Source organism: Cadophora gregata (genome assembly GCF_030347475.1).
Source record: "Cadophora gregata isolate MNR1 chromosome Unknown scaffold_14, whole genome shotgun sequence".
NCBI lineage: Eukaryota > Fungi > Ascomycota > Leotiomycetes > Helotiales > Ploettnerulaceae > Cadophora > Cadophora gregata.
Window position 1 is genome coordinate 1,272,590 of NW_026695937.1, and position 23,690 is coordinate 1,296,279.

At 49.9% G+C, this 23,690-nt stretch overlaps 9 protein-coding genes across 10 annotated transcripts; 2 read left to right on the forward strand and 7 right to left on the reverse strand.

The window, feature by feature from the left end:
• Positions 1–413: 413 nt before the first annotated feature.
• Positions 414–3,953, reverse strand: ONS95_004475 (uncharacterized protein). 2 transcript variants are annotated; one of them, XM_058497838.1, is made up of 4 exons: positions 3,341–3,953; positions 3,195–3,264; positions 2,697–3,130; positions 414–2,638 (listed from the first exon to the last, which is right to left on the reverse strand). In XM_058497838.1, the coding sequence occupies exons 1-4, from the start codon at positions 3,383–3,385 to the stop codon at positions 1,742–1,744; spliced, it is 1,446 nt and encodes a 481-aa protein (XP_058352567.1). In that variant the 5' UTR covers positions 3,386–3,953; the 3' UTR covers positions 414–1,741. The 2 variants fall into 2 exon arrangements, with proteins under 2 accessions (XP_058352567.1, XP_058352566.1); XM_058497837.1 differs by having other exon boundaries at positions 1,654–3,130; positions 3,341–3,449.
• Positions 3,954–4,145: 192 nt separating this feature from the next.
• On the forward strand, positions 4,146–6,204 carry ONS95_004476 (uncharacterized protein). The gene is made up of 5 exons (XM_058497839.1): positions 4,146–4,758; positions 4,858–4,964; positions 5,020–5,194; positions 5,256–5,664; positions 5,743–6,204. Exons 1-5 carry the CDS (start codon positions 4,500–4,502, stop codon positions 6,173–6,175), a joined length of 1,383 nt encoding a protein of 460 aa, XP_058352568.1. The 5' UTR covers positions 4,146–4,499; the 3' UTR covers positions 6,176–6,204.
• Positions 6,205–6,486: 282 nt separating this feature from the next.
• ONS95_004477 (uncharacterized protein) lies at positions 6,487–8,676 on the reverse strand (the record flags this gene model as incomplete). The annotated part of the gene is made up of 3 exons (XM_058497840.1): positions 6,487–7,668; positions 7,716–8,177; positions 8,230–8,676. 3 exons carry the CDS (start codon positions 8,674–8,676, stop codon positions 6,487–6,489), a joined length of 2,091 nt encoding a protein of 696 aa, XP_058352569.1.
• A 3,010-nt stretch (positions 8,677–11,686) lies between these two features.
• ONS95_004478 (uncharacterized protein) lies at positions 11,687–12,771 on the reverse strand (the record flags this gene model as incomplete). The annotated part of the gene is made up of 3 exons (XM_058497841.1): positions 11,687–11,814; positions 11,876–12,619; positions 12,696–12,771. The coding sequence occupies 3 exons, from the start codon at positions 12,769–12,771 to the stop codon at positions 11,687–11,689; spliced, it is 948 nt and encodes a 315-aa protein (XP_058352570.1).
• Positions 12,772–13,621: 850 nt separating this feature from the next.
• ONS95_004479 (uncharacterized protein) lies at positions 13,622–15,375 on the reverse strand (the record flags this gene model as incomplete). The annotated part of the gene is made up of 4 exons (XM_058497842.1): positions 13,622–14,401; positions 14,449–14,571; positions 14,637–14,955; positions 15,026–15,375. The coding sequence occupies 4 exons, from the start codon at positions 15,373–15,375 to the stop codon at positions 13,622–13,624; spliced, it is 1,572 nt and encodes a 523-aa protein (XP_058352571.1).
• A 1,826-nt stretch (positions 15,376–17,201) lies between these two features.
• On the reverse strand, positions 17,202–18,218 carry ONS95_004480 (uncharacterized protein; the record flags this gene model as incomplete). Its single annotated transcript, XM_058497843.1, has 3 exons — positions 17,202–17,254; positions 17,305–18,054; positions 18,107–18,218. 3 exons carry the CDS (start codon positions 18,216–18,218, stop codon positions 17,202–17,204), a joined length of 915 nt encoding a protein of 304 aa, XP_058352572.1.
• Positions 18,219–18,299: 81 nt separating this feature from the next.
• On the reverse strand, positions 18,300–18,821 carry ONS95_004481 (uncharacterized protein; the record flags this gene model as incomplete). The annotated part of the gene is made up of 2 exons (XM_058497844.1): positions 18,300–18,471; positions 18,523–18,821. 2 exons carry the CDS (start codon positions 18,819–18,821, stop codon positions 18,300–18,302), a joined length of 471 nt encoding a protein of 156 aa, XP_058352573.1.
• Positions 18,822–19,074: 253 nt separating this feature from the next.
• On the reverse strand, positions 19,075–21,334 carry ONS95_004482 (uncharacterized protein; the record flags this gene model as incomplete). Its single annotated transcript, XM_058497845.1, has 2 exons — positions 19,075–21,229; positions 21,312–21,334. The coding sequence occupies 2 exons, from the start codon at positions 21,332–21,334 to the stop codon at positions 19,075–19,077; spliced, it is 2,178 nt and encodes a 725-aa protein (XP_058352574.1).
• A 775-nt stretch (positions 21,335–22,109) lies between these two features.
• Positions 22,110–22,679, forward strand: ONS95_004483 (uncharacterized protein; the record flags this gene model as incomplete). The annotated part of the gene is made up of 3 exons (XM_058497846.1): positions 22,110–22,121; positions 22,195–22,521; positions 22,587–22,679. 3 exons carry the CDS (start codon positions 22,110–22,112, stop codon positions 22,677–22,679), a joined length of 432 nt encoding a protein of 143 aa, XP_058352575.1.
• Positions 22,680–23,690: the final 1,011 nt, after the last annotated feature.

The following is a 23,690-nucleotide window of genomic DNA, read 5'->3' on the forward strand; positions in this document are numbered from 1 at the left end:
GTCCTGCTCGATTTCGGTTCGTGCCTCTGAGAGGCTCTGTAAACTTCCCTTAGGGTGACAGCATGAGAGGTTGCAACCGTTATCGTCGGATGGTTTTTAAATCGTTCCTGTGCCAAAGGGGCCTCGAGGCCGCCGGAATTGCGGTGGAGGCAGGCCGCAACGCCGTGGACTCGTTTCCTCTGGTCGTAATTGCGTCTCTCATTGGCTCTGGAGTAACAGAGACTCCAGGTTCGTAGCCCACGCCTCGTACAGGCTGAGAAATCCGACTTCGTGGGCCCAGGTCCGATAGATCGGTTACGGGAACGCATCCAATCCAGAAGCGGGAGCTAGCTCACTAGCGCGCAAGTGCATGCACCCCACCATTCTGAGCTTTCGCTGCAGCCTCATCTCTTTTCTTCCTCAACAACAACAACAAACAATTGTCAACCTCCACCACAACTCCAGATTCGCGTCGCAGATATTGTACCAATCCCAAAAGACCCAAATACCTCATTTCTGGAGTTTGGAGATCTGCGGAGTTGATTCGACGCCTCTGACGCGTTTGGCGCCAAGTCGAGTCCACTTTTCTTCGACACCTCTACAACTGTCTCCTCCACAACTCTCCTTCACAGCCAACCTTAAATTCCGTTATAGCCAAAGGCGTTGATCGAGATTCTAAATCTCAGCAGCAGCAGAAGCACCGAGCTTTCGCACTACATCAACTCCGCAACAAGCAAAACCAACCTCCCAACGACATCAAACGCCCGGGAAGACAACAATGGTTAGGAACTTGGTCCGTGGCCGTAGAATATGTTAGACATCGATCGCTGACCTCCAGTTTGCCCGGCGATAGGATCAGCAAGGCAACCAGTTCGAATTGTCCGCACTTGGCACTACTACCTGCGGATACAATTGTTATCTACGTTAACATTCATTTAGAGGGGAGGGGGGATAGTAGGCCAGAAACTCTATCCGCTGCCTCCTGCAAACATACAAGCTTTCACCCACTGAACAGGACATGCTTCGTATCAGGGGTAATTGTTCCGTCAAGAACGAGGGAAGCTTTACTCAGACTAGTAGAATTCCTTATATCTAAGACTGCTGATTGGATTGTTGGTCCTTGCACCGGAGAACTTTACGAGAAGGCTTGGCGGAACAGATCGCCGAGGGGGAGGTAGCACAGAGTCCGAGACAGGCAAACTACAGGGGACTTTTCGGAGCATCTAGACTTTTCTTGCAACCGTTCCCGGTGATATCTCATGGTTCGGCCTGGTAGCTCTGGCCTACTGGAGGCCTCCGCCGCCTCAAATAAAAACCTACGATGCTTTCATTCAAGCCCGTCCGGTTCCGTCTGAACACTGCATGCGTCCAGGATGCAGACTTGTGCCGACGGTGTCAAAATTGAGTTGGCATCTAGACCCAGCTATTTCTCTCCATTCTAAACCGTGTACTTGATCACGAATCGACTTTCTCTACGCCCTCATCTCGTCTTGAAATGATCCGAAGGAAAGAAGATGAAATGCCTCGACCGCCTGCCTCGATTCCCGACATACGTGCAGCGCAGTTAGGAGTGCAGCTTGCGAACAGAAACCTACCGTACAGCTTACTATTCCGATCTTGCAATCGAAACCTTGAGACTGCAACATGATTCAATTCAAGGTATATTCACGTGGGTGTGTAGAATCTCAGGAAACGTGAACGTGAATTGATTATTTTCATGACAGCCATTTGACTACATTACATATCAAAAGAAACTCACTACCTACGCAGCAACCTTGATCAAGACCGTCTTGGTCTCGAGGAAATTGTCGATGCTAGTGAGATAGCCCTCTCTGCCTACACCGCTGGTCTTCCATCCACCGAATGGCAAGTCGTGAGGTACTGTTGGAGATGTGCAATTGACGCCTACTGTGCCTGCCTCCAGTCCCTTGGCGAACCGCATGGCGCGGTTGATATCTTTCGTGTAGACGGCAGCGTACAATCCGTAATCGGTATCGTTGGCCTTCTTCAGGATCTCCTCTTCCGTCTTGAAGGTATTGATGACGACGACAGGGCCAAAGATTTCTTCCTTTGTGATCTTCGCGTCCTCGGGGACGTTGCTGAAGATTGTGGGCTTGATTACGTAGCCTTGAGCGTTGGGGGGGCTTTGGCCTCCTGTGATAAGGGTCCCTGATTGCTTTCCTGCTTCGATGTAGCTGTTGACGATCTTGAACTGCAGTTCGTCGGCAACGGGGCCGTGGTTGGTATTTGGGTCGGTTGGGTCACCAAAGCTGACTGACTCGAAGTGCTTCTTGAAGAGAGCGATGAAAGGCTCCGCAATGCTTTCTTGAACGTAGACTCGGGAATTGCCCATGCATGACTGCCCACTGTTCCATTGGATGCTGTTCTTGGTCTCGGCGGCAGCTAATTCAATGTCTGCGTCGCTGAAGATAATAGCGGGGGATTTTCCTCCAAGCTCAAGCAGAACATTCTTCAAGTTAGAGTCGGCAGCGGCTTTCTGGATCATGCGACCAGTGCGGGTGGATCCGGTGAATGAGAGAGCACGAACATCGTTGTGAGATGAGAGAGTAGATCCTGAAATATGGCCGTGTCCAGAGAGCACGTTGATGACTCCTGGGGGAAAGCCCGCCTTCTCAACCAAGGTTGCCATCTTGGCAGACTGATATATCGAAGTTAGCGAGCGAAGAAGATGTAAAATTTGGTCAGGTGACACTTACGGTCAGAGGCGCCTTCTCACTGCTCTTCAGCACAACCGTATTGCCTCCTGCAATAGCAGGGGCGACTTTGGAAGAGAAGAAATAAAGTGGGATGTTCCAGGGAATAATAGCAGCAACGACACCAAATGGCTGCTTTAGGGACATGTTCACAAAGCCAGGGGTGTTCAAGCTAGAAGACCCCTGAATACTGTAACCGGCCTCAGCAAAGTGGTCGAAGTTCGACGCAGCGACCCAAGCGTCCCAGTAAGTGCTGACCGGTCTCCCCATGGAGATAGCCTCGAGATAGGCAAGGTCTTGAAAGTTTTCGCGGATCAAGCCAGCTAACTTCTTCATGTAGGAGCCACGCTCCTCAGGTGAGAGAGCGGCCCAGCTGGGCTGGGCTGCCTTCGCCGCGGCGACTGCAGCATTGGTGTCCTCCACGCTGGCTTCGGCCACTGCACGACATCAATTTGGCTGCATGAAAGAAAAAGCAGTTACAGTATTGGAGCCACAACAGACCTTCAGCAACGACGGCTAGAGTCGCGGGGGACTTAAGCGGGAAAGTTTCACCAGAGGAAGCCTTCTGGAACTGGAAGCATCACAGATTCGTCAGCCAATCGCCCCAAAAAGAAAAGAAAAACAACGATCTTGAACTGGAGCCTCACTTTGCCATTGATGAACAATCTTGTCTCGATCTCTGGGGCCGACATTATGCCTTCTTCGTTGTTGTTGTGCTGTTGCTGTTGCTGTTGCTGTGTTGTTGTTGGGTTTTTGGGGGGGGGGGGGGGGGGGGGGGGGGGTTCCTTATCTTTCTTTTCTCGGATCTGGAGAGATGAACTGATGAACTGATATTGATTGAGGTAGATCTTCCCGTGGTATGTAGGGTATCTTATACTTCGATGTAGGTCCCTCTTGTTTAGTTGCCTCAACCCCGTCTTCCCTAGCTTATGTAGCTTATGGACAAAAAGTCTCTTGGCATGTCCACGTCCGTCCCGGTATTCGAGCAGCAAAAGCACTCGGCGGAGAGGGGAATGAATCTTTGTCACCGCCAGGAACGGCCAATCTCTTACAGTCCGCGCCAAGCCGTCGATATCAAGCCACACGAGGTCTGCCGAAGCCACAGGCCCCGTTCTATGTCGTCATCGGCCAATGGGAACAGAATATTATTTGTACGAAAGGGGGTTGTCAGTGGGTCTCGTCCAGCCTTGTCTTCTGCCTTAACATTTGAGGAAATTTATGGAGAAAATTCTAGAATCTCAGACTCTTGATTGGAAGAATTACCAGCTGGACTACGACGGTGGACGAGACCCACTGACAACCCCCTTTCGTACTTGTGTTAGACAAGGAGCGGCGTGTACATGGCACGTGAGCTCCGCGATTAGAAATCGGCGGCTGCTCGGCCAGGTACTGGTGCCGACAACAAACGAGACGAGACAAGTTCTCGCCTGGCGATGCAACTATCGCCGCGCCGAAGCGGAGACGGGCGGTGACCCCTAAAGGCTCCTCCGCTCGCGAGCTTGGCTGCACCTCATTGGTTATCCCCAAACGTATTGTTGATCTCGCTTCCTAGACTCCTGCCGCGCCGAGATGGGCCATCCCTTGATTTTCTCTTTTCGGCGATAGGTAAGCTCCCGACGGATTAACAAGTACTCCGAAGAAGACTTGCCATGAATCGCTTGTCAAGCACTATAGCATCTACATTCAGTCAATCAATCTCGTTGAAACCCCTCAGCGGCGTGTCTCTTGTCCTTGTCTTCCTTTCTTGTCCTGTCCTGTCCGAATCGAGCAATCTCCATCTGGCCAGTTTCACACATTTCATTCAGCATGTCCACTCGCGACTCTGCCGCCACGGCGAGCATCTCCGACTTCGAGAAAGCAGCTCCTACAGATCCAGAGATCGGTAACACTCCGGCACCACCATTCACAGAGACAGAAGACGAACCGCATGAGAAGGTCGACACGGCTCCTGCCTCAGCGGCCTCAGCATGGAATTCGAGTGATGCTCCCGATGGAGGAGTGACTGCATGGCTAGTGGTGTTTGGCGCCTGGTGTACATCGTTCTGCAGTTTTGGGTGGCTCAACAGTACGTTTGTTCTTGTCGTCCATTCTTGTCGTCGGCAGTGTCTTGGCTTGTAAAATCACTTAGGAGCTCTAAACTCTAACTAACATGTGTCTATCACAGGTATTGGCACTTTCCAGGAATACTATTCAGTAGAGCTGCTTTCGCAATATTCAGCCGGAAAAATATCATGGATCCCCTCCCTACAGCTCTTTTTCATGTTCGCCATGGTAAATTATAGTTTGCCCATGTATACTGCCTACAACCTTTTTGATCGTTTCTTAGGGCCCGATTGTGGGAAGTTTATACGATCGTTACGGGCCACGATACCTCATCATTGCTGGGTCCTTCCTCCATGTTTTCGGATTGATGATGGCGTCCATCTCAACGGAGTATTATCAAATCATGCTCGCCCAAGGTGTCTGCAGTGCCATTGGCGTGTCGCTGATCTTTCAGCCAGGTCTGTGGCCCTCTCTAAAAGATTCTTCCGCCCTTTATAATAACATCTAACCCCTCTGCAGCTTTGAATGTCATTGTCGGCTGGTTTAATGAGAAGCGTGGCATGGCCTACGGCATCCTTTCCACCGGCTCTAGCATTGGCGGTGTGATCTACCCCATCATGATCAGTCACCTTATCCCTAAAGTCGGATTTGGATGGGCAATGCGCATTGCTGCGTTTCTGATTCTCTTCTTACTCATCCTCGCCATTTTGACCGTCAAGTCCCGATTTGCTCCCAACAAGCAACACCTCAGCCGGAAACAAATGATGGCGCCCTTCTGCGAGCCTGTATTTATAGCTCTCAACGCAGGATTGTGTCTCTTCACATTCGGAATGTTCGTCCCTATTAATTATCTGGTGGTCGAAGCTACTTCGCGGGGGATGAGCCCAGATCTGGCGCATTACCTCGTTGCCATGTTCAACGCTGCCAGGTTCGTCCATCCATCGTCTCATCCCATTATTTATCCTTATATGCAAGCATTTGACTAACAGTAGATTTGGCCAAACAGTCTCTTCGGTCGTCTCCTCACCGGATTCCTCGCCGACAAAATAGGAAAATACAACGTCTTCACCGTGGCCGCCCTAGCAACAGGAACAACTACCCTAGCCCTGTGGCTTCCATCCGGGCGAAACGACGGCGCACACATCGCATACACGGTGCTATACGGATTCTTCTCCGGCGCCTACGTCTCCTTGATCGCAGGCCTGGTCGCACAAGTTTCCCCGATGAAGGAAATCGGTTTCAGGACCGGACTGGTGTTCTTCGTTAACAGTATCGGAGCCTTAACCACATCGCCTATCGCAGGTGCGATCCTGGAGAGGGAGAACGGCGGCTGGACGGGAGTGAAGGTCTTTTCTGGGGTCTTCTGTATTGCTGGCACGGCATTCGTGTTTGCTGCGAGGGTGTATAAGGTTGGATGGAAGTTGAATGCCTTCTTCTGATTAGGCAGCAGGGCAACAAAACAAAACAGCAAGCGTTCATTCACTCATTCATTCATGCATGCCGCCGCGAAGACGCCCAAACAGCACGGCGTTAAATTTTTTTTTTTTTTGGGTGGGCCTTACATATATTTATATATATATACTAATTTTTCTGTTGTCCAAAAAATAGATGTTTGGTATGTGCAAAGATACAGCTGGATAAATAGCCAATAGAATTAAAAAAAACCAAAAAAAAACCTCATATGCACAGTCAATTATTCATTCATTCATTCGCCTCCCATGTCGAGACTCCAGAAAAGCAAAGCAAGTTCCTAGGACTCGAAGGTCTCCACATCCTCAATGCCAGTCATCGAGCCCCAATACAGGAAGGCGTCCAGACTCCAGTCCATGCTCGATAGAAGTTGTGCTTGCTGAGCATCGCTTACTCCTCCAACTTCGTCAGTGGTCGCTTCTGTCGCTGTGGCAGTCTCCACATCAAAGCTTTGTTGCCCCGGCGTCTCACTTCCATTGATATTCTCTGCATTACCTCCTCCTCCTCCCGCGATCTTGCCTCCTGCTCCCGCCACTGATGCAGACTCTCTAATCTTCATTGCCTTCCCTCTCAGTCTGCTCAAGACCGTCCAATTCCACCCCGCCTCGAAGGGGGCTTCGCTCTCAAAACAAGTATTTGCTAGCGTCCACGCCCTGTCCGTTATAGGACCCTCGGGTGCCACGCACAAGTACCGGAAGACAAACATTAGCACATGATACTGTGGATATGTTCGTATGTTCCATTGGAATCCCTGGATCATGGTATCGGTTCGGAAGTGGTCGCTAATCTCCAGGATCTTGATTGCGTGGAGGAGGTCTCTCTCCGTTCCTTGCCATTCCTCGCTCGTCTGTGACTGTGCGGGCGAACCGGGAGTCATGACAAGCGTGGTTGAGGTGTGTTGTCGGAGCCATTGTTGGCGTGTGACGAAATCGAGTTTACTGGGGAGGAGCTTGCCAACGAGATAAGCCATGCGCTGAATTGGGATGTTCTGGTCGCAGTATTGTAGGTATGTGGTCTCGAAATGGGCCTTTAGCTTGTCGAACGCTTGTTGTCGAGCTGCTTCCGTCGGAGGACTGCTGTTTGGTTGAGCGCTCGGAGAGAGTTTACGGAGAACATTATGTGCTTCGATGACCATTAGGGTGAAGGACATGTCGGACCACTTTGGTCCTGATGCTGGAAGTGGCTCTTGCATGGTTGGATAGAGCTCGCTATCGTTGACATTCGAGGGCAGTGCGACATCGACAGCGCTGTCGCATGTGTATATTTTAAGACCGTGATCTTCGGTGGCGCGAGAGTCGTTGGCGACAATCAGCCACCAGAGGCGCCGCCGCATCTCGCACTCAAAATGCGGAAGTTTGAAGTTCGTACCGTCGCGGTGGAGGCCAATGGACTGGGCCGACCGAGTTACGAGACCGTTCAAGGTCCAGATAGCTCGACCTGTGTTAGAGGCGCGGAAACAAAACTATGACACATTAGCCCATGCGAAATTTATCATAGCACCTTGCTTACTATAAACAAAGTTATTGCTTGCAGAGTTATTAACGTCGGGGTGTCTAAGAAGCCTGCAGCAGCAAGCGACTGCTCCAAGCCTTGCTTGAAGGTGTTGAGGGCAGCATTCTTAGGAAGTCCGAGAAGGTTCATCACTTGGTCTGAACTCAAACTCGTTACTCCAGCGAAGTATACAGCAAATAGAAGAGCGTTGATTCCAGCATCGACATTTTCGGGGTTGCTGATAGCGCCGTAAATGATACTTTGTGTTGTTGGGATATGGAAGATCTTGAAGAGCGGGTCAACATTATTGACAAAAGCTTGCCATAGCTGTATAGCGCATTGTCGAGCCGGATGGTCGAGTCCGCTCCCTGGAGATGGCTTGTGGAAGGCAGAGAGAAGAGGATCAATATCTAAAGAAGCCGAGTCGTGAGAATGAGTCGTATCATACTGATTCTCCATCAAGGACTCGATTTCTTGTTCCTGTGATTGATGTCAAAGATCGTGATTTGCAACGAGAACGATACCAACAAACCTCTTCTAAGACTCGAGAAATGAGTGCCTCGTTGTAGTAGAGACTTGAAGTGTTCCCTTGAACCAGCTTTTCTACACTCGCCGTACTCTCCACAGAAGGAGTATTAAGGTCCAATGAGTTGAAGTCCTCGATGACAGGCCGTCCAACAGGCGGAGTATCGTTTTGCGTGATTGCAGGATCATTGAAAAGGGCACTGATAGTCCTCTCCAGGCGGGCGAGACGTGCCGAAACATCAGCAATTGTCGTCTTTGGCGGCCGCCGCAAGATCTGCTCCGGCTCGGGGTAGTAGCACAAGACATCGGCGCGGCTACAGTTCCTACACGGAGACTTCTTGTCACAACGGATCTTCCGCTGGTGACACAGGACGCAAGATCGTTCGAGTCTTTTTTGCTTCGTCATTGGTGGACCCCCCGGCGGGGTATTAGCTCTTTCCTGAGCTTCAGCCATGATGGAATGCAACCTTGTCCCGTCCCATGTGCTCGGCGCAGGCGATTTCAAGGCATCTATCAAAAGGTAAGCTTGAGTGCATGCAATAGCCTTCCCCAGAGTTCATATCCATTCGAGGTCTTTATGCCATACGATCGGACGTGCGTTCCTGGAATGCCACGACTTCAAGACAGTTTTGTTGGTGCGCAGGCTATTATTGGTGGTTTGACGGTGGATGCCAGGCACATATGTCGATCGATGGTTTGTTGAAGAGATATCCTATTGATCCACTATGGACAGACTTGCCTTATCACATAGCTTACATAATCAGGTGCTAGGCCTATTCCAACAGTGAAGAGCTTTGCTGGGTTCAATTGAAGGCTGAATGAAGAGTTACATTATTAGATTCAAGTTTCACGAAGACTCCTTAACTTACTCTTCGATTCATTCAGATTGAACATGTTGGATTCGGTCTTAAAAACTCTGAATATCTCCCCTACTTGAAGGCTTCGGAGCGGCCCTCTTTCTGCCCACGTTCGTGATCTTCCCAATCCCAATCCTCGGCTCAACAGCGTCATCGTGGAGGAACACGAGGGTTGGGGGAGCCGCCTCAAACGATCAGGAAAATTGATATATCATTACGACACGGCTTACTTATTGCTCATGACGGCGACAGGGGCTCTGGGGACATCCGCGTATCTAGGAAAAATTATGATCAGACCACCATCAGCCAGATTTGCTTTGCTTTGCTTGAAAGAACCCCAACCCTACCCTAGTCTTGTTCTCCGCCAATCGCCAAGAACTCTCATCATCGGAAAAAAATTGCCAAAGAATTTTGATAAGGAAAAAATTGTGAAAAAGCTAGCCAGCAGAAGGTCTGCAGGTACTGTAAGGGGTGAGTGAGTAGCGTGGCCATTCTCCCATCCAATCTAATCTAATTCTGCACCGAAGATTCCCATGGAAAAACCAACCAGTCTCACTCACACGTCTGTCTCATCTGAGATGCCATTTACTCACTCAGAAGTCCTTTGATCATAGGGTGGGTTTAGAGCTCTCGCAAGCAAGAAAAAGGTCGCACATCCAAGACTTATTAAAAGGTCTTGAGCAAAAACAGCCTTGCTCACTTTCGAATCAAAGATATATAGAATAAAATTTCAGATATAGCCGTACTAAATAGCTGTCCTTTCCATTAGATCTACTGTGAGAGCCAGCCTTTTCCTTGTGCACTACCATAGTACCTTAGTAGGCGTAGCAGACCACAGACTCGTCCTCACTCTCCTGCTTGATCTTCTTATTCTGGCGCATCAGAACGCATTTCATCACCAACGCGGCAATTGCAGTAGCGGCAGAGAATCCAGCACTGGAAGCAAGCGCAAGGGTGTAGCGTCCCTCGGGTAGTCCCACGGTTCAGGAGTGCCGCTAGAGGCGCAGGAACGCCGGGGGGGTAGAGTGCGAATCGCTTAAATCCATTCGCACTCTTTCGCACCTCTAACTCTTCATATCTATGGCATTGACTGCCCGTCATCTGCAGCACCGCGACGACCTTAGAAACCAGGTTGAGAGATGCCGCATGTTACTTTAGAGCTTGAATTAGACTTGAACTCAGGCCTGGATTAGGTTAAGAATCGTTCACTTTGCTGATCTATCCTCCTTGATGGTATCTTCTAATGATGTCTCATAGGTAGTGCAATATCTGGTCAGCTATATTGAAAGCCACCCTGCTACTTATTTATCACAAAGTCGTGGCAGCCGTTCGAAACATCCCACGACCGAGCTTACCTACTCTTACCTCCAAACCTGGCGAAGAGCCTGCTAAACCTCAATCCCCTCAGCATGTCATACAAGACGACCCTGATGACCCCGACGACACCCACAATCAAAGCCCGCCAGTCGTGACACAAGAGACCAGCGATGGACGTCGTCCTTTATTCTAAGCTTATGCCGAGGCAGCAGACGACTCTGGAGACGAGCAGGCCGGTGGTGATTCTCAGCATCCTGCGAACCTCGACAGTCAGCCTCCCCTTCATCACAACGATATAACAAGTCAGGATGATGCTCAAGAGAAGCATTCCTGCCGAAAGACTGTTGCCTCTCCGATCCAACATCAGCTAGACATTGCAGCTAGAATAATAAGTTGGGAAACACGATTCGACGTACATGGTAGGAGCCATGATAGTATAGGTCACCACAAGCTCGATGGATGTTGGTTAGTGCTGGTGCTGGTGTTGATGTAGGAGTTGATGCTGACGTTGATGTTGGAGTTGATGTTGATGTTGGAAGGGAAGATGTTTCTACAAGGTTGGGGGTTTTCGTCCATATATACACAACGCAAACACCTCTTCCTACCCCTCCTCCCAAATAATTTTACAAATCGCGCCAAGCAGCGGCAGACCAGGACAGGACAAGAGAGGACAATTTGAAAATGATGCTAGCAAACCAGGGAGCTTACAAAGCACCATGAGCTCGACTCGACGTAGCACAGTAGTGGAGGGGAGTGCGTGGCGTGGAGTGATTGGAGTGGAGTGGAGGTGAGTGGGTTGCAGGTGCAGGTGCAGGTGTTCCAAGTAGTGCTACTGTACAGTAGTGGTTCCGTTGCCGTTCCAGGTGCCTTAAAGGACCGAGGTAGTCCCGGCTCGTGCCCGCTCTAACTTCCAATTCCTTCGCTCACTTACTTACAGAGTACGCTCGCTTGAAAGGCGTTTGTTCTTATTCTATCTTGTAACATTCAGCCCTGAAGCTCGGCGTGATCCATCATCACAGATACTTCATTCCGCACAGTACTATGTAGGCAGAATGTTTTGGAGTGCCAGGGCTCGGCCAGCCTTGGGACGGCAAGCGAGACATGGCATTCATTGCCAGAGGTGTGAATTGAACTACGGTACTCCCATGAGGATTTCAAACAAAGGAATTTCTCAACATTATCTTTTGTAGGCTAACATTCTAGGTTCGGCCAGCCCGACTTCATGCTCCCGGAACAGGTTGGCACTTTCGAGGCAAGCTTGGCTTAGATACATTCTCGCATGGCAATCATTTAGTAGGTGAACTTCTCTCCCACGATCTCCTCGCTCAAAGCCCAGAGCTTCTCTGCATTTTCAAGGCTAGAAGCATAGTCCAACGCCTTTGCCGGATTGCAATCATCCAAGAATGCCCCTGACACACCTAGAAATATTCTATGAGCACATCCCCTAGCATGCATGTTATTTGATAGATCAGAACTTACCGTCAATTCTGGGATCCAGGGCAGCAGTTAGAGTGGTTGAGCTTCCCTGTTCGATTGTTTTCGCCTTCGGCGGCTCGACGTTCTTTTCTCCGAACATTGCTCCTATAATTGGCCATTCAGATGGATCGACGGTGGCCGAAAGATTCGTGTCCTGGATGTTGCCGGGGTGCACCGAATAGCTTTTCACTCCCTTGCTTGCCAGCTTTGTGGCCAATGCAACAGAAAAGAGAATGTTCGCTGTCTTGGATTGTGCGTAAGCCTCCCAGGTGTTGTAGCTTGCGCCGTTGGAGAAATTATAATCGTCGAATCGCATCGGGCCGAACTGGTACAGCAAGCTAGATACATTGACAACTCGGCTCCCTGTACCAGCAGCTTCAAGCTTGGGCATCAGGAGATTGGTGAGGAGGAAGTGTCCGATGTGGTTGGCGCCGAACTGGCTCTCCACACCGTCGGGTGTGAGGGAGAACTTAGTGCCCATGATGCCAGCGTTGTTGATCAGGACATCAATCTTAGCGACGGATTTTCCAACCTCTGCTGCAGCTGCACAAACGGATGCGGTCGAGGCAAGGTCAATTTTGATGAATTGCGCCTTCGTCGAGGGACTTATTTGCTGAATCTTCTCCACTACCGGGGAGACCTTAGCCTCATTACGCCCGAGGAGGATGATCGTCGCGGGATGCGCTGCTGCGAGGCAGTATGCCACATGGGCACCGATTCCACCGACGCTAGCACCAGTGATTGCAACTGTCATAGGTTAGATCACGCATCATTCCTTGCTTTTCTTGGAAGGGAAGGATCGGCTAATCGGGGAGACGCTTACAAGTCTTTCCAGAAACCTGCTCTGGATACGCCGAGACAACCTCTTGCCCAAGCGTGAAAGCTCCGAAGTTTGACATTTTACAGAATGGTTGAGATTAAATCAAGATTGAAAGTTCAGGTATAGCTGTAGTGGAAGTTTGGAAAAAGTGAGATGCTGGTTGATTGTGGCTACTCTGCATGATAGGAATCACCATATATATAATGCTTTCTCTGTTAATTATCTCCCATATCCTGCATTCGGCCCTGAGACGGCCATGTACTCTGCTTACGACAAGCAAATGACTTACCAAGATCGAGTTATCCCGCTCCGGAACGGAAACGGGAGCGGGCACGGGGAGCGATTTCGTAATATGTGCCTAGTAAGGGGCTCGATTAGCGGGATCCATCGTTTGGTCCTTCTTCTTGGCACTCTCTCGAGGCGCAAGCCTGGATCATTACACAGGGAGAACCGAGTCGGGGTTCTCAAGTTTTACAAACAGTCTGCCAGTGACCATGTCGGAAGGGAAAGCCGTTCGCGGGGTCCGTTCAGCGCCACGACGCAGTAGAAGAGGACTCAAATTACAGCAGAACGCCCTGCGAATAATGTTCGATTGTACAGGACCGACACATGATTCTATGAAAAACGATACCTTACTCCTTGGAGTCCGTATATTGTCTAGGCATATCTATTGTGGCAAAGAAAAACCTATCAGCATTATCTTGCTGAAACATCCTGGTATGCAATTAACGGCAGTAGGATTAAGTCTGAAGGAATTGCGGCCGGCGTACCACTGCCAACTTCGGTTAACTGACACGTGAAGCTGGCTCCTAATCACGAATTATCAGATTCCAGGCCTTCTTGTTCGACTCCTGAATCCCACCGACTTGGCCCAGATATCCTATTCTCTTATCAGGTCTTCTCTAAAGGCTCAAGCCCATGGCCGACATTTAGACTTGGGCAAGCCAACTACGCCGAGAGACCTTAACGATCAGCTTGCCTTCCAAGTCTGCGATACCGGAACTCTTCGTTTTAGGTAAACATTTCGAATGATCCATGCCCTCTGTCGAAGCTCGATGTTCAAAGTTGTACCTTGAGAAAAGAGATGCCACTACTTTGTAAATCTCAGTAGTTACGATATTCCTACCGAGACAAGCTCGATGTCCTGAGCCAAAGGGCATCAAATATTGTGAGCTGTTGTTACTCTCCTCTAGCCATCTTTCGGGAATGAACTTGTCGAGATAGTCCTCAAATTCGCTAGCATCGCGGTGCAAAACATGATTGCAGATGCTAACATCCGTTCCAGGAGGGACAAACTCGCCTGCGATGGTTTTGCCGCCTGGAGGGACAACGCGCATCAAAGGCAGCACGAAGACCGGTGATATCCTAAGGTTTTCCGTCACGCAAGCTTGTAGGTACGGCAAGTTGACAACGTCGCTATATGCATAGCATAAGTTGTCACCATGTCTTTTCACTGTCTTGATCTCGTTCTGCAAGCGTTGTAGAGAGTCCTGGTTGTGGAAGAGGTGCCATAGGAGCAGAGTGATGGTTGCGGCCGTTGTGTGTGAACCAGCAACGATGAACCCGAATGCTTCTGTCTGGATGTCTTTGATGTCCAAAGCGTTTCCTTTGGAATCTTGGCCTTGGTCTAGCTCTTGTAGCAAGCGACCAAGGAGGTCTTTCCTTTGAGACTGGCTTTTCATACGTCTCTCGACTGAGGCAACAGCCAGCTGTACATATCAGTATGTGCAGGAATTTGACTACTTTCCGAACCTACCTCTCGAAGACCTGTCCTGCCCTTGATCATTTTCTGTAGAGCTGGGATAGGCAGGTAGGGCACAACCTTGTTGATATATGGAATCAACCACGGCAAATGGCCAGATGTTGTACCCAGCAATACCTCCATCGAAACAGTCAGCCTCGGTTGCAAACACTCATCAAGGAAACACTCTGTAGGCAACTTACATGTTCTCGAACCGGTGGCATCAAAGTCGCATCGCCGCTTTCCAATACACCGAAAGAACCAGAAAAGGCTAGCTCGCCGAGCACATCCATCACGAAAAACGCTATCCATTCCTTGAGATCTATTTCTTCCCCAGTCGCAGCAGCTTTGTCGAGACGATGTAGCAAATGTCGAAGACAGCTATCCATGAAGGGTTCCATAGCTGCAACCGACTGCAGGGAAAAGCCATTCGAACAAGCTTTGCGTCGAGCAGAGTGCACCTCTTCATCGCGAGCGCCGAAGAGATTGGGTCGTAGTGCCGTGAATGCATCGTAGAAAGAGCTACATGTCTCGGTCAGCTCCCTGCGCACTCGACCCCAGTCGTTTGTAACGGTTAGAAGCTACTATATACCTCTTGGTAAATGCCCTTCCTGAGCCATATATCGCCTTCACAGCCGACGCATCACTGAAGTCCAAATGATTAGGTCCGATGCGAACGATTTTTCCATGCTTTCGGTGAGCCTCGAGTAGGACGTGTTCCAGGTCGCCGACGTATACGTGATATACTTTCCACAGATTTGTGAAGGAGGCAGAGAATGGACCGGGAAAAGGGGCCAGCCGGTGGAAGAAACGGGCATGTATGACAGAAGCGGTGATCCAGAGACACAGAGCAACGAAAGAACAAGTGAGCCAGCCAAGATGTAACAGACGCCATGCATGAATCGTTCCGGTCTTGTTGGAATCTTGCGGGAAGACTGACATGGCGGTAGAGCAGAGAGGCCAGATCGATGTGACAATGGTTCTGCACTGAGGATTTGTCACTAGAGACGTTCATACGTATGAAGAAGCGAAGGTGCATTCCTCTCAGGGGTGATGTCTTTATAGGGCAGGTCGGTGAGATGGCGGCCATGGGTCAATTTTAACTTTCTTCTGAGGGGTCGCATAATGTTTACTTGCGAAAGTAAGCGACCATACAAAGTTCCGGCAGATGTTTAGGACACATGTTCGGTCCGAGCTTCCTTAATTGTGGGATCAGGAGACCACCACCCTCCGGCAAAGCTGCGCCTGCAGGTGGGGCACACCAAAAAGAAAGATTTTTACAGGGTGGTTATTGAGGGTTGGGCAGCCATGTAGAAGAGCGGAAGCTCTGGAGAAGGCTGAGACTGTCAGAATAATGCTAAAGCAATGAGGGTTGCTGAAGTTGTTTCTGCCGTTGAGCGCTTCCCCGGTTCTGAAGTTTGACTGCTTGGGACGTAAGACCTATAAGGTCGCTGACGGAGTTTACGGATATCTTAGAGAGTGAGGACTACAAGGAAGATTCAAGAGTAATGGGGGTTGCTCTTGTCTTTAAATGCTGTTAAGCTCTCTTCTGATTGACGTCTAGCCTCAGTCCTTTATCTGCTATACTAAGTAGAGGGTGCTGGAATAAAGCATGAGCATGGCATGCTACTTGGGGAGATCTTTGGAGATCGGGTAGGATAGTTTTGTCTGCAGGGCTGTCTTGATCAAAGAACGTCTGTTGGTTTTTGACGGGTTGAGCGCTATAGGTTTAGTGATAGCTTTGGGAATGTCCGATGGCTCTGAAAGACGCATAAGCCCATCACTGACTTTATTGTTTGAGAGCTACTTGGCGCTGTCTAACTTTAGTTGTTTAGTGCTAGCTGAGGCCTTGAGCTAGTATGTAAGCTCGCGGATTTTGATTCTGTTGTACTATACTTAACTCTCTGACTATATCTTTTGTTAGCACTTAAGGAGTAGCGTCACATAAAAGCAGGCGCACCTTTCTACCCTCTTCTTTTTATTAACTTAAGGGAGTTAATAGTGATGTAAGTTAAGGCTTGACTTAGCAAGCGTAGTTAAGGGGGACTAGAATGCTGATTTAAAATGAACGTTAAACTCCTTTCCTAATAAGGCTATGTTAAAGGTCGTCGGCTGATGGCATGTTTAGGCCTTTAACAAAGGTTTAAGCTTTAGTAAGTGTTGGATTTGTGGGGAGATCTCTGATCTTAGGTTAGCTGGTTTTATCTTTGATTTTAAATAAGCCATTCTAACGGCTGGTGTACACTACACAGGGATGTCACTCTTAGCTGTGTGGTTGATTGAGGGAAAGTCGACTGTCCAGTCCTTTTAAGTGAGGAGATCGACGGCTTTATAGGGAAAGAATTAGGGAAGATTCCGCTTATGATAAGACTTGTACTAGCAAGCGTTGTGTTCTCTTGGAAGCTGTAGTTAAAGCCTTACTTGATGGGAAACTATTAAGGGGGTGGACGCAAGGGCAGTCTTAAGTTTGAGGCGATATGGAATCTCTTTGATTCTTGTTACATTCGAGGGGAGAAGGTTCTATGGGACTGGTGGAACTAGGGCTTATTGTTGCCTTCTGCCAGCAGATTTCCTCTTTTAGGTTGCCCTTAACAATAGATCAGAGATCTTCATTATTAGGTAAAGCTTCTCTGTCAGTGGTGCTGTTAGTGTCGGTAACGATAGGTCTTAGGGTAAACTTTAAACAAGCCGTAACAGGCACCTTAGAGTGTCTCTAGAGGGGATTCCATTGTTTGGGGAACTGAGTGGTTATTTCGGGGAAGCGGCGCTTAAACGGGAGCTGCTTGCAGCGAACTTAGCGCGTAGGGGTACGGACCTTTCACTGCTCACAAAATATACACTGAGTCATTTCGCAGACGAGGGGAAACTTACTAGCCGGTGGGAGGGGATCGAGAGCGGGAGTGAGAGCAGGGGCCGGAACGGAAGATTCTTCCCTGAGAGGATCCTTGCAGGCTGGAGCGGACGGCGGCTGGCGAGTCATGAGTTCTTTTCGCGACGCGAGCGCGATCTCGAGGTTGATGGCACAGACCTTTCGAGCAACGATGGCTTGAGAACTGAGGTTCTTGGAGAGATCGCAAAGGACCAGCTGCAATCGTGTCCGTTCTTCGAGCTGATGTTCGATAACAGGCTCGGCTTCTACCACGGTCTTGTTCAGCGGCCTGTTCAACTGCCTCTTCATCATCTCGTTATAGATATAGTAGAAGTAATCCTTCCTGTGTTCAGCCTCAAGCTCATCTTCCAGGCTCTTCGTCGCAGCCTTAAGCTGCTGGCCGAGTTTCTTGTGGGCCTCCCTGACCTCCTTGGGGGCTCGATTGATGAACGTGTAGTCCCACTTGATCCTGGTATGTGACTCTTTGATTTCTCGCTCAAGGACGACAATCTCTGGATCCGCGGCGAGGAGTCGATCCATCACTTCTCGGGGGACTTCTTTCGGAGCGCCAGGGTTGCATCGAATACTCATGTGGGTAAAGGCCCGGGTCAGCCCATCATCAGTGATATCGCTCTCGAGATAGGCGTCTTGCACATTGAATCTCACTGCTTGATTGTTGTATGCCTCGTTGAAGACCCCCGTGAAGGGATTATGTCTCATGACTTGATCCCGTACAGCGTCGGAGGCCTTACCTAAACCAGCTGTTAACCTTGAGAAGTTGACAATGTGACACAGGATACATACCATCGATGGCATTGGCACAGCCTCGGCGAAAACAGTAGCTCGTCAGCTTGTCTTCAAAGCCTGCGTCTCGCCCAAGACGGTTCAGGTAGAAGGCATACTTCGAGTAGGTCATGGGTTCGGTCTTCGACTTCACCCAGCCGTTCGTGGTCCAGACTGACCTCCGAAAGACAGGTCGCTTGAGCCATTCCGGCTTCTAATGGACCTTCATCGCCTTCACGTTCTGACTCCCCAGGTCCGTGGCAAAGAAGGGCTCAGCCGACGTGTAGCCATCGACAAGGACCGCATTGTCGCGGATTGCACGGGTCAATATGTGGGAGATCGGGCAAAGGATAGGAAGGGGATTCTCTCTGAAGAGGAAGGTCGTGCTATGAGGGTTAAGTTAGCCAGGGTTCGAGGTATCTCGGAGCGCAACATACGGTTTGGGCTTGTTATCCACCCCTTTGTGATTCTGCAAGTGGACCTCCATGGCCAGCAGGTCTCTCTCTCCCCGCTTCGGGTTCTGTACGATCCAGAGACAGATGTCCTCATAACAGAGCGCCTTGTACTGCCGCTTGACCTCCTCGAACTCGCTAGGCTTTGCGGCGTCCAAGTTCTGGCGCAGAGGCTCTCCACACTCGTCGATCTCGGTCGTGTAGCACTTGTCCGTATCCTCTGTCATGGTGACATCTGTCCTGTCGCTGTTGTAGCCGCTATCTGAGCCGGAGAACTCGTCCATGTCTTCGTCGGCGGTGCCGTCATCGCTTCTATCATCCTCAAGAGTCGAATATCATCTCGTCGTCGGATCCAGGGCTATCGTCAGCGTTGCTGTCATCGTCGCACTCGGTCTCGCCATCAATGTCGGCATCACTGTCCTCGTCGTGATCACAATGCTGTTGCAGAAAACTTGGTTGATAGTTCACGGTGGTGATGGTGATAGTATGGTACATTGAACCGTAATATAGAAATCTCGTGAAATAAAAGAAGAGGAATTAGAAGAGGAGTTTGAGTTCACAGCCTTTGCTTTGAACAGAGGCGCCAATGCTCATCTCGCGTTTCCGCTTCACCCATGATTGGGACCGACACTTCCTTTCCAAGACCTCCATTATCATATCTTGACCGTTAGCAAGTTCGCGAATGACATGGTCGTCGACTTCGACCTCCAGGCCCCCAGGGAGGATGCGTACTAGCCGTGCAATATTGGTAGGTTCGAGGTCCCATTTCAAAGCAATGCTCTTCGTGAATGCCTTCACCGTTCGCTCGGTGAGGTAGACGGCCCGGTGATATTGGGGATCTGGCTGCCGCGGATTGCGATGAAGGATATAGACGCAAGCCACAGGCTTCACGGTATTATCAACTGGAGGTTTATAGAAGGGATCCACGCCAACAACTTCAATGTATCCTGTCAGACGGCCGGCATCATTCGTCCTCCAAACATTCGTGAGTTGACTAGACACACCACCCAGCTGGTGAGAATCCAGCACTTTCACACAAGGGGCTATTGTCGGCTGACAATCATTCCCTTCCGGCGGAAGGCCTTTGCCGGTCTCTCGAAGTGATTGAGAAGTCAAACTTGAAGAAGGCGACACCAGTGACGCGGTTCTAGTCTTGCTGCCTTGATCATCGCTTGCCTGCTGCCAGAAGCCTTCATATCTAGAGCCTCCCCTAGCGGGATCCAGAGATTTGCTGGTCAGAGTAATCAGAGCGAGATCTGGGTCATCCTGATCTGAGCCAGGTATACAGAGTCTGCTCACAGGACTTGCGCTCGATAGTAGGTATACCATGATCCGTAGCAAAGAGCTTGGATCTTCGACGGGGACATCACAGCCCGTAGATCGGTTTGACGCTGTCGGCCGCGTCCACTTGTTCCTAGGGATCCTTCCCAGTGTGGAACGTTGCTGTTTCTTGCTAGAGACGCTGCCCCGTCGTTTTTGACCTTCAACCTCACCCACGCATCTGTCACCATCCGCCACTTGCCGCTTAAGCTTATCAATGGTGTTCATAGCTTGAGCGGTGTCATTAGAGAGCTTGCGCTCTGCTCCGTGATCTCTGAAAACCTTCACTTTGCAGAAGACCAGCTCTGCATGACCTGGGACTGACCCACTTGATCGAGCCTCTGTTTTGGCGCATAACCGCAGAGAGGCGGCTTGTACACCTTTGGAGCGAGTGAAATCAGTCGAGAGGAGGTTAAAGCGTACACTCACATTACATCCAAGGGCATCCTCGTGAGCAGGCATCCAGATTACGGAGAAGCCGTCGAAAGAAGCCTTGTCAAAGTCGACTCGGGTCCCCTGATAATCGTTCTCTACCAGGAGGCCTTCAACCAACTCGATCGCTCGAAGTCTGCCATCTCGATCGAGCGCGTCGCGGGTTCCGCGAGTCTCCTCCCAAATTTGCCAACGAGATGCAGATCCCTGCCGATCCTGTTCATCGTCGAATGATATGCGAATAGAGGTGCGGTAGTGAGTTCCCGGAAGAAGCGGCTTTGTCTCTACGGTATCGACGACTGATATGCAATAGACTTGCCCTTTGTTGAGGTAGGTGACAGGGACGTCATTAATATGCTCAGCCATGGCCGTCGGCGCGTGCAGGGTGACCTGGAAGCGGAGCTCCCCCGCAGAGGCGGGAGTCGAAGCCGCCATGCCTATATCGTAGTTCCCAGATGGAGCTTCTATCCCCGCACAGTGGTTCTGCATAGCAGCTTCCACATGTCTTGTCAAGCTTTCGTCGTTCTCCAACATGGATTGTTCCATCGTCCAGGACCTAGTGTCTTCGAGTATAGAGGAAGACGGCATATGAGCCGCTCGCTGCTGTTGCTGCGCATCGTCGAAGGAGTTGGTTTCGTGAGATTGCACAATGGATTCGACCGCAGGTATATCTATCATCGAACTATTATGAACATTGCCTTCCACCACTGAGAACGATTGGGGCAAGTCTAAGCCATAGCCAAACCCCACCCCGGTATATAGATTATCAGGCTGGCTGCGATAGAGGGCTAGCGTAAATGCGGACTCGCAGGATTGCTTGACGGGTGCGACGTTGGACGAGTTGAGCGACAAGCACGACGTCGCGAAGCCCCAAGACTCGCATCGTGGTGTCGTAAATTCCTGCTCGAATATATCTCCATCCTCAAGATATTGCCATGTGCTGAGGGCAACATGTCAGTAAATTTCCGCGCCAGACGATAATCCTGCTTTCGAGAGTCGACGCTCGAGACTGAGTTGCTTACGTCTGTACGGTCGTGGACATCATGATGTCGAAGCAAACGCATCATTCCTGATCTGCGGCATCAACCACAATATCGCCCAGTAGAGTGTTCCCCAATATCAAGGTAATATTGGAGAGGTGAAGGTGATGGCAGGGAGTTGTGCCAATTGAGGTATGGAGATGCGATATCTACGGAGACGAGTTCCGGCACTCTTGGTGCTAGCGCAGGTCATGCAGACAAGCGACAAAGATAATGGCTGATGCTGTTCAGCTCCAGCTTGTGACTCAAATTGGTTGCAGGTCAAGGATTATCGCATCTGGTCCGAGCGCTCAGGTTTACCATTGGCGGGTTGCATGCTACGTCATTCTCGACGTCATAGATCCACATTATCTCAACTGATGTTGAGTTAGGGGCCCAATGCCTTGGATATCAGACCTTTCAGACCTTTCTCACTACCTCTCATTCTCTTTCTTGCATCGCAGCCTCACAAACATTAACACTCCAGAGCTTCTTATTACGTATCCTTATCGCAGCAGGTGCAAAGAGCCTGCTAACATGTGCTTCGACCTCATCTCCACAACCGTGTCAGAGACGAGCGACTTGTGGAATTGCTTTCTCATTAGCCTCGGCAGTCTTCTGGAGTATCTCGGCCTCTAGGATCATAGAAGCTCGAGGAACGCTGACTAAATCTCCTCTGCTCAATTAGCACGAGGTGTCAATTTTAAAAATTCGTGGTTGAGAGAGGCGTTCGTTAAACTGTTGAATCCCTCGCAGCTTTCAAGTTCAGCTCTTTCGAATCGAAGATCAATCAATCCCGCAATGATCCGCTTCGTAAGTATCAAGTTCTCTTCGCAATCACACAGAGTTAAGGTTGTATCACTAAACTGCGGCCACGGCTGAATAGTATAAACCCCTCAACGTAATCACCCTCTTTCACAAGGCGAGCTCGCCGGCGTCCTTGCGGGTCTATACTCTCCTCAAGCAAGCTTCTGCGATTGCGGGCGAACATGCTACCGAGGATCAAGCCAGTGATCACTCGCATCAGACTCTTCCGCGCCGAGAGGAGTTCGAGCTCAATATCACCGAGGATCCACCAACCCCAGAACAGCTTAAGAGCATCCTCAAGTATATTGGAACGCAGAGAGCGAGTAGGATTGTAAAGGGAGCAAAGAATAAGGCAGACGCGATGAAGAAACTCAAGGAAAACGCAGAGAACTTTCAGAAGCCAGTCGTACGTTGCGCTGCCCCTTAGTCCCTTCAAGCTCTATCGAATCGGGTTGCTGACTATTCCTATAGACGGTGGACTGGAAGAACGGAATGGCAGTGGTTGGAGATGATACATCCGAGATCTTGAAGATGGTGGAAAAGAAGACGTATATGGCCGACTAAGTCTTTCGACGGCGACTACAATAGGTGTTGGCATGTCCGTGAGGAGAGATTCCTAAGTTAGTATTCACCTCATGCTATATCGCAAGCGGCTTCCGAGCTATTGAGACAGAAAGCACATCATATTCATTGGCTAACTATTATTATGTACAGCGGCTACTTCCCCAAGAGAATATTTCCAGCTCAACGTACCTCAGTCGTTCCATTTGCTCCCAGTTTCGAATCGCAAAGTCGACATCTGAGAACGTTAGAGCCGTGGGAGATGGCAGGGAAGTTGTTAAGCTCACGCTTCGGAGCAGAATAGTTGGCTGGCGTTCGGGGCGGCAATTTGCTTTTCACAAGTCGCACTTCTGGATCATTAGATGTGCCCATCGAGGCGTCGACCGAAATTTGCTCAACTCCCCAGAACGGCAGGAAACCAATCTGTTGTGGTCGATCTATCTCCTTCTCTCACCCACCCCACGGTAGATAACTTGGAGCAACTCACAATTCTTTGCTTTTTTGTTTGCTTTTTGTGGACGGCTCGCGCAGTACGCACTGAGCTCAGTTTGATAGAGCAAGTGCGTTGTATTGATGATGTAGGCGGCGTTGAAGCATGGCTATTACTGGGATTTTCAGAGGGGCGGCCTGGCGCGTGAGGCTCGAGATGCTGATAGGCGCGATGCGCTGCATGAGTACGCTGCCTTGTTTCTACGAAGTAAAGGGTTTCTTCTTTCTTGGTAGAGGCGATAAGACATTGCTGATTGGTTGACTATTTGGATCGGAAAGATCTCCGCAATAACGTCCGTCCCTGCGTAGCGAGAAACAGTTGGAGATCAGAAGAAGAAGTGATAGCAGCATGCTTGATTGTAGAAGCTGGCTGTCTAGGTGTTCTTATATAGACAAGAGACCGTTGTTGGATCCCTGGTCACGTGATATGACTCATGTGACTATAGTCACATGAGCCATACCTGACAACTATAAGTAGTTGTCTCTGCCCTGTAGACAGTTAGAAGAATTATCACACTTGTATCC

Coding starts and splice junctions, on each gene's coding strand:
- ONS95_004475 (XM_058497838.1), bottom strand. CDS start 3,385: ATGTCGGCCCCAGAGATCGAGACAAGATTGTTCATCAATGGCAAA. Junction 3,265..3,340: donor GATTGTTCATCAATGGCAAA/GTGAGGCTCCAG, acceptor TGATGCTTCCAG/TTCCAGAAGGCTTCCTCTGG. Junction 2,639..2,696: donor GTGAGAAGGCGCCTCTGACC/GTAAGTGTCACC, acceptor TCGATATATCAG/TCTGCCAAGATGGCAACCTT.
- ONS95_004476 (XM_058497839.1), top strand. CDS start 4,500: ATGTCCACTCGCGACTCTGCCGCCACGGCGAGCATCTCCGACTTCGAG. Junction 4,759..4,857: donor CAGTTTTGGGTGGCTCAACA/GTACGTTTGTTC, acceptor TGTCTATCACAG/GTATTGGCACTTTCCAGGAA. Junction 5,195..5,255: donor GTCGCTGATCTTTCAGCCAG/GTCTGTGGCCCT, acceptor ACCCCTCTGCAG/CTTTGAATGTCATTGTCGGC.